Genomic DNA, 12,465 nt, shown 5'->3' on the forward strand with positions numbered 1-12,465 from the left:
ACTCTCAAAGCTCATGTGGGGTGGGAAGCGCACAGGTTTCTCTCCAACTCTTCAAACTTGCGGAGGGGCTTTTCGCGCACCAGGTGTGGCCCGCGGCCCCAGATCTCGGCTGTCGACTTTAGGGGCCCCTGGTCTTTGCGAGCAGGCGGCGGACCGCAGGCAGCGAAGGCCCCAGGCTCGCTCAGGAAGGGTTGCGCGGGTCCCCGGGCAGGGCGGGCCCTTCCCCGAGAGCCGGCGCGAGCTGGCACGGAGAGGCCGGGACAGGCGAGCGGCGCCGGGGCCACCTGCGCGGGGCCGCAAGGCCGCGGGTCCTCCCGGCTGCGCGCCCGGCTCGGACCGGCTGCGGGCGGCGAGGGGCGGGGGCGCGGGGCGCGGGAGGGGGGCGGGGGGCGGCCGAGCGGCTTCCCCGAGGCCGGAGGCGGGGCGGGCGGGCTCCGGAGGCGCGGGGGGCGGACCCGGCAGCCGCCGGCACTGCTTCCCCGCCCGCCCGCTCGCACTCAGTTGCGCCGCCGAGCCAGCATGGGAGCTGCGCGCGCCCTCCCGGCCCCCACACCTGTCTGAGCGGCGCGGCGAGCCGGGGCCCGGGCGGGCGACCCGGCGCGGGTGAGTGAGGGCGCTGGCCCGGCGGGGGCCGTGGAACAAAGGGCCGGTGGGCGCGAGGCGGGGGGACCGCGGGCTGCGTGGCTGGGGAGGACGGCACTGGAGACCTCGCCTCGGCTACCCTCGGGGCTCGAGGGGTGCGACCGGCGGCCTGGGGGAGCTCCGCGGAGACTCAGGAGCTGCAGGGCATTTGGATTCACGCAGTGTCACCCGTGGATCGGGTGGGGAAGGAAAGTTGTGCAACTACCATCCCGGATGCTGGGTGGGAGTAAAGAAAGAGCCCGCTCTGGGTACGCTGTCCTCCGGCTGGAAGATGATAACACCGGCGCCTCCTACGTGCACACACAGACACACACACACACACGCACACCCTCACTTTTTCCCTTGAGTTTTGCACATACGTATTGCAACAAGATTTGAACATTAATTTTTAAACCCTGGGCATGTGATTGTGAACAGACCTTAGCAAGCAAGGAGACTGCAGCAAAGAGGCTCTTTTCTCTGGTGCCTTGATTGATAACCCTGCGCATCCCTAGAAACTACTGTCCGTGAACTATCAACAGTTGCTGGAAGCAATTCTTCCTGAGCCTGTGGACATTAATCACTAGTTAACGTTTAAAAAAACAGTTTGAAAAAAGTTTCAAAAATGTTTTAAAAGAGGAGGGAGAAAAATTATTTAGATGAAGGAAAACTACCACTCCCCTCCGGAATACAAATTAAGTTTACTTTCGAACATCTCATGAGAAAGCGGCTGATAAAAAGCCTGTTTGTTTAATTCCCTTTTGGGTGACATCCATGAGACTTCAGAAACAGCCCCTGGCTGATGGAAAGCTCCTGGTTGTTCAGGATCGGTGTTGGCTTAGGGTTGCCGTCTCTTAGCGTCTGAAACTGAACTTGAGGGGTCTCTGTGCCCTCCTTAGGAGCAGGCAAGCCAATGCCAGAATCGTTTTGACGAGGCCCTGTGGTAAGGAGTTGAATTTATGGTTTGAAGTCAGCTGTGGCCAAAAGCTGAATTCCAAATTAATATCAGGCTATTTATTGCACTTGTTTCAGAATCATACCTGTGCATAAGAGCATTTAAAATAGACCTTATAACTGCATCTCTTAAGAAGTCTGTCAGGAGTGGATTGGAGGTGGAGTGGGGAAAAGGAACTTAGGAACTGCCACGAAAGCCACTATATGTACTTGTGAAAGTGTTTGTGATCATATGCACACCGTCTGCATTTGAATAGATTGTTTCACTTGTATTTTTGCCACTTAAGTCAAGAGATAACTCGTCGTCCTTTCCATTGCCTGACCTGGAAAGGAAGCATTTTTTTTTTCCAAGGTAACTAATATGGATCTCATTTTTGTAACAGTGACAACTTATTCAGGTAGATGGTGAATGTGGGTGCATTTTTCTGTCTGTAGTATAAGTGCCAAAGTGCCCATTAGTGGGTCTGAGAACACTTCTGGCCCCTGTCTGCAGTGTTTAAGAGTCTCAGGTTCTCCTGCACATCTTTTCTCATAGATCCCTTAGGATTTAATCCACCAGCCATTATTCATGCCTAACTCCCCTCCCCCGCCCCCAACTCCAGGGAATTCGTTTCTCATGGTCTCACCATTGACAGTTTTATACTCTGCTCTTGTTCTGCTGCCAGGTTTGTCCCAGGCTCACTAGGGTAGTTCATTTTGCCTAAAATCTGATAGAGAAGAAGTTAAACTTCGTTTGACCACAAGATTATGTTTAGGGTAGCTGGGCTTGTAAGTACCCTGCATTTCTTTCCTGTACAAGACTGTAATTCTTAAACCATTATGTGATTAGGTTTGTTTCCCTTTAACAGGTTCTGTGCCTCAGGAAAATGAGAGCATGCCTGGCTGCAGAGTATTCCCAGAGCTTTGTTCATTTTGAGCTATTTGCTTTAGGAATTAGCATGGTTTCACTGTTCAGTATCCCTGGGCAGAGAGTCCATGGAAAAACCCTTTGCCATCCTTCCAAATGGTGTCCAAAACTTTTATCCTCACAAACTTCCCTGCTGTTCCTCCCTGTCATTACCGTTTATAGTGGTCACAGGGATTCAGACGTTGTACAACAGAGAACTTATACCCTGAGGATTAGATTTTCCCTGCCAGCACTTCTTTGCTATGGGAGTTAAACCATTATCCCAAACACTTGCCCTCTTGAGGAGACCTGTGTTGTTGCAGTTTTCAAGGTGTAGAACTGGCAGAGAGCCATCTCAGTGCCACGGTCTCCAGGCAGTGATTGTTGTCTGCACATCTGATAATGTGCAATGTCCCTTCACTGTAAGGTTATTAGTGGGCTTATGAAGTGGCAGCATCTTCATAAGGTATAAATATTTTCAGACAGTGGACAGAGGGACAGCAGCTCATGTTGAGTGATGGAACATGGAAAGTGTAATAACCCTCTTGTGAGTCAGAGATACAGAGCTGGAAAAGGAATACTGTTTCCATATTACTAAGCATGGCGAGAAAATATTTGCTGACCTTCATTTTCCATTCTTTGTCATTTAGGTGAAATGATGCATGAAAATACTTAGTCGGGAAGTTTAAAAGATAATTAGGTATCTAAGGACTCCTTATCCAGTAAAGGCTTATTCCTAGAAATGAAATGTTGTAGACCTGAATTATTTTGTCCAGATTTTTTAAATTAATTTATTTATTTTTAAACTTTTTATTTGATATTGGAGTATAGTCGATTAACACTGTTGTGATAGTTTCAGGTGTACAGCAAAGTGATTCAGTTATACATATGCATGTATCCATTCTTTTTCAAAATTCTTTTCCCATTTAGGTTGTTACATAATATTGAGCAGAGTTCCCTGTGCTATACAGTAAGTCCTTGTGGGTTAATAATAAGGGTAAGATTTGGAAATGTTCATTCCTTTTTTAAGGTGTGAGTTTTCCAGACAGTTCTATAAGGATAAAATGATTCATTTAAAGGCAGGAGAGAATTAAAAATTATGTGACCCATTAGTTACTTTTCCAGTAGTGAGATTATGACTGTTTTCATCCTAGAGTGTTTATGTTTAAATAAACTTAAATGGGCATAGCTAAGGCTTACCAAGAGTTTATAAAAATGGAAACAATAATTGTCTCCTGGGGAATTATTCTGGTATCAGGTGAACTGGGAAATTAATGCAAAGCCACCAACCTAATTTTAAAGTGTTTTATTAATGGGGAAGGGGTCAGGGCAAGGTGTGAATGCCTTAGGAAAGGCCCTGAGTTGGAGTAGGGTGTGTCCCCCTCCTCCTCTCTACCCCAAGACTTTCCTAAGAGCTTTCTCACCTAGCCATCCTCCACTCCATTCTTGAAAGCTGCCCTCTGCTGGAGGCCTTTGTTTCCTTTGCAAACAGATAAGGGAAACCTTGCTGTCCAGACAGGCAAGAGATCAGCATGATAAATTTTCCTTTTCCTTTCCCCTTGTGCCTCCGCCTTCCACAATTCTTTGAGTAAACGCTCCTGAGCAGTAAATGACAGTGCAGACGCTGTCTATAAACAACATAATGCCTGACCTGGACTTTTGTGTCCCTGGAAAATTATAAAATGAGAGAATCTTGGACCTGGAAAAACCAGAGCTAGAAGACTAAGAGATCATTGTTCATAACAATTTCTAAATCACCCTAAATACACATTTGGTAAAGGAGTAACTTATGAAGCTTGTAACTTTAATACAGTTGTCAGTTTAAACCCAGGTGGGGACCTGAGAACATACAACTTTCTCTTCCAATTTCTGATCAGGTATTTAAAAACCAAATCAATTTGGAATAATTTGACCTGCATTAATTTCTAAATCTGAATTAAAGTTTTTTGTTTTTTGTTTTTTTTGCGGTACGTGGCCTCTCACTGTTGTGGCCTCTCCCGTTGCGGAGCACAGGCTCCAGACGCGCAGGCTCAGCGGCCATGGCTCACGGGCCCAGCCGCTCCACAGCATGTGGGATCTTCCTGGACCAGGGCACGAACCCGTGTCCCCTGCAACGGCAGGCGGACTCTCAACCACTGCGCCACCAGGGGAGCCCTAAGGGTTTTTTTTAAATACAGTTTTATAGCTTTCAGAGTTAGATAGAAACTTATTTATTTATTTTAAATTTATTTATCTTATTTATTTATTTTTGGCGGTGTTAGGTCTTTGCTGCTACGCGTGGGCTTTCTCTAGTTGCGGCGAGCGTGGGCTACTCTTCTCTGAGGTGCGCGGGCTTCTCATTGTGGTGGCTTTTCTTGTTGTGGATCATGGACTGTAGGCGTGCGGACTTCAGTAGTTGTGGTGCACGGGCTTAGCTACTCCACGGCATGTGGGATCTTCCCGGACCACGGCTCGAACCTGTGCCCCCTGCATTGACAGGCGGATTCTTAACCACTGCGCCACTGGGAAGCCCTAGAAACTTTAATGAAGATATAAAATGTTCTCAGAATAAGGTCTTACCACACAAAGTAATGAATAGAGTTGAAATAATAATATAGGGAACTTGTAAGCGATGCTTCAAACTAAGAGAATTAGTGTTTTTGAGGTATCTGAAAAGTTTATCTTTAAGGGATTAGAGCTTTACCCTGCCCTGTTGGTTTAGCAGTTTTACTTATAGATGGCTGACTTCTCCTAAACTGGCTGACTGCCCAGAATTTCACTTGTGAAGGCTCTGGATTAGATTAGATGCTATTCGTCTAGAGTCTTAATATTCTAGCCATAGTCTGCAGTAGGCTCTTTAGTGCCCTCTAACAGCATCCTGTGATCTGTAAGTGGTCCGGGATGCCCTCATTTTGCTGAAGAACAAATTCGATTCTGTGTGCTGAGAGGCTGGAGTGAAGCTGTGGCCAGTGAGAGCCAACACGCATACCCCAGAAAAGACTCGTTCCTGTGTCTCCACACCCACTAACTGGTTTCTAAAAACAGTGTTTACTTTTTGAAAGGCAGACATTTTTCAAAAAGGTATGCCATGGTGACACATGTGAAATGAGGCATGCTTTAAGACCTTGGAAAGTATTTTTTAAACAGGGGTTTACTATACAGGAAAAGCACTTGGAAAGGTGAAATTAGAATCGATTTTGCCTGAGAGGGGGTTAATTCATTAACACAAGGTTCTTAGATGGATGGTTTTTTTTTTTTTTTTTTTGCAATTTTAGTACATTAACAATGTTATTTATTTATTTATTTATTTATTTATTTATTTATTTATTTATGGCTGCGTTGGGTCTTCTTTGCTGTGCGCGGGCTTTCTCTAGTTGCGGTGAGTGGGAGCTACCCTTCGTTACGGTGCACAGGCTTCTCACTGCAGTGGCTTCTCTTGTTGCGGAGTGCGGGCTCTAGGCACATGGGCTCAGTACTTGTGGCACGTGGGCTCTAGAGCTCAGGCTCAGTAGTTGTGGCGCACGGGCTTAGCTGCTCTGCGGCATGTTGGATCTTCCCAGACCAGGGCTCGAACCTGCGTCCCCTGCATTGGCAGGCAGATTCTTAACCACTGCACCATCAGGGAAGTCCCTACTTCAGCTTATCTTAAGAAAGAACACACAGAATCCAGAGGTCCAAGCTGCCAAGTATTCCTGTTTTCAAAATATTATTCTTGGGAGAGAGAGAGGAGGAGATGAGATAGTATGATCTTATATATTAGCATGAGTTGTAGATATTTTCAAGGGGCAGGAAGAACATGACAGTTAAAATATGCTCGTATTATCAACTAGAACATGCCTTTTGAAATCCTAAATCTGAAATTTGTATGTTAATTGGATCTTAGGAGTACAGAGTGCAAATTATTTACTGCAGTAAATAATTTGCACTCTGTAGGACTGTGCCAATGGCATGTGTCTTTAGCTTTATCCATTCGTCCAACCGTTGACATTGTCTATTGGCCGGGGTGTCAGGGAAGAGAATGGTAGGAACAAGTCTGAAACTAGTTCAAATACACTTTTAAAAATCCATCTAGGGGGCTTCCCTGGTGGCGCAGTGGTGAAAAATCTGCCTGCCAATGCAGGGGACATGGGTTCGAGCCCTGGTCCGGGAAGATCCCACATGCTGTGGAGCAACTAAGCCCACGCGCCACAACTACTGAGCCTACATTCTAGAGCCCGTGCTCTGCAACAAGAGAAGCCACCACAATGAGAAGCCCGTGCACCATAACAAAGAGTAGCCCCCCAATCACCGCGACTAGAGAAAGCCCACGGGCAGCAACGAAGACTCAACGCAGCCAGAAATAAATAAATAAATAAATAAATAAGGAAAAAAAAGGTAAGCTGAAGTAAACTTGGCTTAACACATCTGTTGCTCAGTGTTAGCAGACATTAATGTTCTCCATGTTATAGTCAAAGTGAGGAGGGGATGGTATGTAGGGGTCCAAGCTGAAGCCCTGTGGGAAATACATGATTCCTCCTAGTACATATCACACTTGGCAGGGATTCTGGTGTGGGGGGCATTTCGTCACCTACACAGCAACTTATACAGGGAAAAGGCTGTCCAAGCCCTAGGTATGTCCAAGGTCTGGGTCCTCGGCTAGGAGATGGGAATAATCAGAGAGAACCATCTCCTGGAGTCTCCTGAAGTGTTGTCCTCACCACACCTAATCCACCCGCGAAGTCCCCCTTAGGGAAGAGGGCTCTACCTGCATTAGCATCCCCTCCCTCATCCATTTAGAACCTTTAGTCCTGGCAATACCCTCAACCAGCACAAACACTTGTGTGAACGTACACATGCCCCCCATGATTTCGAGGATTTAGAGGAATAATTAGATATATTTCCTCCATGCCAGAGGGCCCAAGGACCCTTCCTGTTTGGAAAAATGGAGAGAAACAGTTTCAAGGAATCAGGAAGTCCCAAGGAATTGGCTTTTCCAGCACTTCATTTCTTTCTTTTCCAGCCACGCACTTGACAGAAGTGGAATCAGAAAGAGTCAAGCAAAACAGTTCCCAGAGGCAGGTGGGGCAAGCACATACTGGAAAACATAGTGTGTGCATATTGGGAGTATGGCTTGGCATGCTCAGCTGGACTAGATCAGATCAATGGGATTTTCCAGTTTTAGGTAAAAGAAAGCAAAAGGCACCCAGAAGTTGCTGGCAGCTCTGTATTCTCAAAGAGGAAGCGTGAGAATAGTGAAACAGTTTCTTCCTGACTCCCACTCCCACTATGTCCCACTAGCTTCTTAAGACCTAACCCCTCCTTGTCCTTGTTTTGGGGTCCTTCATTGTGAATGAATTATACCTGCTATTCAGCTTCTCTTGAACAGAAGATTCGGAGCCAGTCTGAGCCAACTGATGCTTCAATATTTATAAGAGTACTTCCAATCATCTTTGTTGTTGTTGTTTCTCTTGTGGGATGATTGTTCCGGGTCTTTAAACATACCTTTCAGGATAAAATCCAAACTCCTTCATCTAGTATACACAGCCCTGCATAATCTGGCTCTTGCCTGCTGCTTCCACCCTGTCCTCTCTTCCACCCTTACTGAGCTTAGTGTGTTACTGAAGTGACTTGTACTGTTGCCTGTCTCCTTGCCCTTGCATAGACTGTTTTTCCCTCTTTCTAAGTGTCCCCTTCACTCTGTCTTAGCTACTTTCTGTTCAGACTTAACACCCATCTCAAGCATCACCTCCCCCGCAATACCTCCCCTGTTCTTCTTCTCCCCACAACTGGATTCCACGCCCTTTCTCTGAGCTACCATATCATCTATGTGCATCTCTGTCATTAGCACTCAGCGTGCATCATTCAAAATATTTTTTCACAGATGTAGAGAACAAACGTATGGATACCAAGGGGGAGGGGGGCTGGGATTAACTGGGAGATTGGGATTGACATATATACACTATTGATACTATGTATAAAATAGATAACTAATGAGAACCTACTGTAGAGCACAGGGAACTCTACTTAATGCTCTGTGGTGACCTAAATGGGAAAGAAATCCAAAAAAGAGGGGATATATGTATATGTATAACTGATTCACTTTGCTGTACGGTAGAAACTAACACAACATTGTAAAGCAACTATACCCCAATTAAAACTATATATATAGTTTTTGAGCCACACTAATCATTCATTCATTCACTCTTCATAAATACAAACTATCCATTCAATAAATCGTTGTTGAGTCACTAGCATAGGCCCAAGTTCAAGGCATTTAGACTAGCTGGGAACACAGATGCACAGACCTGAAAAAGTAACCAATAGTTACTTGAAATAGGAATAGAAATAGTCACAATGTGATACTTGATGCAGTATTAGAGCTTTAGATCTTTGACAAAGACCCTGGTAGTACACAACAAAATCCAAAGGATGAAGGAATATTTGGTTTGTCGGAGACCTGGTTACTCTGAAACTAAACTTATAATAGTTAAGGTTGTTCTAAATTCAAAACAAAGCAAAACAAACAAAGTCTCATTCCCTCTTCTCAATCACTCACCATTTAAAAGCAATCAGAGTCCCAGTAAGTGTGACACTGTGGACCCATCCCTCCTTGATGCCTTAGTCATTCAATAAACTGTGTAATTTAAATTTACCCTCGAGATGAGCAAGTTACTTTAAACATTTTCGAAGTACATCCTATAATGAGATTGAGAGGAAGGAAGGAAAGAAAAGCAGGGGGACCAGGAAGGTAGGAGAGGATGAAAGTATAGAATCAAGCACAAAGAAGGCTCAAAATTGTATGGATATCAGGGCTGGTCAAGCAATTCATCTGTGAATTAATGACTCCATGCACCTGCCCTGCAGCAGGCCATCCTTAGGGACACCTTAAACATCAAGGGGAATGAATACCCAATTTCATTTTGGGTACCCAGCCACAGGAACAAACAAGGTCAAGCCCTTGCGTTGTGAGTGAGACCATTACCTAGGGATTCCTCTCCACACCCCGATTAATGAGCAGGGTTCACAGTCTTAAAACAACGACAGGCATGCCCCCAGGCTGCCTCCCCAGCAAAGGAGTGCTCAGCCCCTTGCCCTCCTGACCTGCTTGTCTTTGTTCCTGCAGGGTGGTGCTCAGCATGGCGGGGACCCCAGGGCTTCTCCTCCTCCTCAACATTCTCCTCTGTGCTGTTGGGCAGGTGAGCCCCTACAGCGCCCACTGGAAACCCACCTGGCCTGCCTACCGCCTCCCCGTGGTCTTACCCCAGTCCACCTTAAACTTGGCCAAGCCACACTTTGGGGCCGAAGCCAAATTGGAAGTGTCCTCCTCGTGTGGCCCCCAGTGTCATAAGGGAAGTCCACTACCCACTTATGAAGAAGCCAAGCAGTACCTGTCCTATGAAACCCTCTATGCCAACGGCAGCCGCACCGAGACACAGGTGGGCATCTATGTCCTCAGAAGTGGTGAGGGTGAGTCTTCGGGAAAGTCTCGAAGGAAGCGGCAGATTTATGGCTATGACAGCAGATTCAGCATTTTTGGGAAGGACTTCCTGCTCAACTACCCATTCTCAACATCGGTGAAGTTATCAACAGGCTGCACCGGCACCCTGGTGGCGGAGAAGCACGTCCTCACGGCTGCCCACTGCATACACGATGGGAAAACCTACGTGAAAGGAACCCAGAAACTTCGAGTGGGCTTCCTAAAGCCCAAGTTTAAAGATGGTGGTCGAGGGGCCAACGACTCGAGCTCAGCCGTGCCCGAGAAGATGAAATTTCAGTGGATCCGGGTGAAGCGCACCCATGTGCCCAAGGGTTGGATCAAGGGCAATGCCAATGACATTGGCATGGATTATGACTATGCCCTCCTGGAACTCAAAAAACCCCACAAAAGAAAGTTCATGAAGATTGGGGTAAGCCCTCCCGCCAAGCAGCTGCCAGGGGGCAGAATCCACTTCTCCGGTTATGACAATGACCGACCGGGCAACTTGGTATACCGCTTCTGTGATGTCAAAGATGAGACCTATGACCTGCTGTACCAGCAGTGTGACGCCCAGCCCGGGGCCAGCGGGTCCGGGGTCTACGTGAGGATGTGGAAGAGACAGCAGCAGAAGTGGGAGCGAAAAATTATTGGCATCTTTTCCGGGCACCAGTGGGTAGACATGAACGGTTCTCCACAAGATTTCAACGTGGCTGTTAGAATCACCCCTCTCAAATATGCCCAGATTTGCTATTGGATTAAAGGAAACTACCTGGATTGTAGGGAGGGGTGACACGGTGTTCCTTTCTAGCCGCTCTTAATGGTTTTCTATTTTAGGAGAGGCCAAATTTTGTCATTGGGGTGTGTGTGTGTGTGTGTGTGTGTGTGTGTGTAAAATGTGTTATAATATCTTTTACCTAATTTTTTTAAATTGCAAGATGACTGGCTGTATTATTTGAAAACTGGTTTGTGTATCATATATCGTTGAAGCAGTTTGAAGGCATACTTTTGCATAGAAATAAAAAACATACTGATGTTTGGGTCAATAGGGAAGATTTAGTGATTAAGTTAATCTTTCACCTTTTGAGAACTTTGATTTTTATTTCATCTGAACTTGTTTCCAAAGCTTATATTAAATACGTGGCATATGGGAGATATAAATTCTTATGTGTGTGTATGTGTGTATTTTCTCCTGAGGTTCAACTTGCTTTGTTTTGTTTCTTTTAGCGCCTAATCATTAATGTTTCCAGATGGCAGTGTTCCCCACCACATACAACTCTTAGGAACTTTCACAGTACTTTTTAGACAGGCAGTTATAATATTTTGGATTTGGGGGCATTTGCACAGAAGTCCTGGATCAGTAAAATAATTTATTGATTATACTGGTACACATATTAAACTGTATCCTACAGTAAGTATCCCAAGCATCTTTCAAGTTTGAAATAGTTTCTCTTCTGGAGACTGTTGCTGTACTTTCTGGGAAGCCTTTGCATGTGGCTCTGCCAGCTTTTGTAGTCACACCAGAGTAAGCAAGATTGTTTATGCCAATCCTTCCATTTAACAGGATTTCACTCACATTTCTTGAACTAGCTGTTTTCCAGAAGACAATAATCAGGGCCTAATTAGAACAGGCTGTATTGCTTCCCAGCTAACAGTTGTGGTCACACTAAAAACAATCATTGTATTTTACCCTTGGAGTGTAGCACATCTCATGTTTTATCATTTGGATGGAGTAATTTAAAATGAATTAAATTCCAGAGCACAATGGACACATTGCTTGGCAGATGTCACAACAGAATAACCACTTGTTTGGAGCCTGGCACAGTCATCCAGCCTAATCAAAATTATTCTGCATAGTTTTCAGCACGCTTTCAGGGAGCTGTGGACTTGTGCAATTTGGAAACTTTTCTCTCTTACTTAATTTATAGTAAAAATATTTAGAAAATGCTTTAAGAAAAACCAATATGGCTTTTTTTTTTTTACTAGCTTTAAAAGGGCCTCTTTTACTAGAATTCTCCAGGCTACAGACACCCATAATCAAGTACAAGAGTAAAAAATGAAAATTGGGAATGCAAAATGGATCAGAATCACCACTTCAATAAATGTCTTTATGAAAGTTATATCGATATGATTCATCACAGTATATAAGGAAAAGATTTGGACTCATTTTATGTTTTCGTTCTATGCCTCTCAGCCCGAGCACTTCTTTCTAAATGTATCAGTAGAGAAAAAAAAGCAAATGAATTACACGGCAGATATGTGGTGTGCATGCACCCCTGACATTTCCAGCCTGCATTGTGACTATTTATTTGTGAGGACATTGAAATACAGCACTGATGCTTAAACCTTCTCTGGGTGACTTTTGGCTTATGTTCCTCGAGCTTTTCAGAAGAATAATCATGATAAAGCACTCAAGAAACTACACCCGTAGTGCGTTCCTCAAATCACGTAAGAAATACTGTGCATAGCAGAGATGCAAGGCCACCAGAAATCTTTGGATTTCCACAATGTGCTTTGGAATCTAACAGGAATCTAGCCTGAGGAAGAAGAGAGGTCTCCATCTCTATGTCTG

At 45.3% G+C, this 12,465-nt stretch overlaps 1 protein-coding gene across 1 annotated transcript; it reads left to right on the top strand.

Moving 5' to 3' along the window:
- Positions 1-454: 454 nt before the first annotated feature.
- On the top strand, positions 455-11,060 carry PRSS23 (serine protease 23). Its single transcript, XM_081239507.1, has 2 exons — positions 455-603; positions 9,543-11,060. The coding sequence occupies exon 2, from the start codon at positions 9,556-9,558 to the stop codon at positions 10,684-10,686; it is 1,131 nt and encodes a 376-aa protein (XP_081095633.1). The 5' UTR covers positions 455-603; positions 9,543-9,555; the 3' UTR covers positions 10,687-11,060.
- Positions 11,061-12,465: the final 1,405 nt, after the last annotated feature.

This window comes from Mesoplodon bidens, assembly GCF_964165515.1.
Source record: "Mesoplodon bidens genome assembly, chromosome: 7".
Taxonomy (NCBI): domain Eukaryota; kingdom Metazoa; phylum Chordata; class Mammalia; order Artiodactyla; family Ziphiidae; genus Mesoplodon; species Mesoplodon bidens.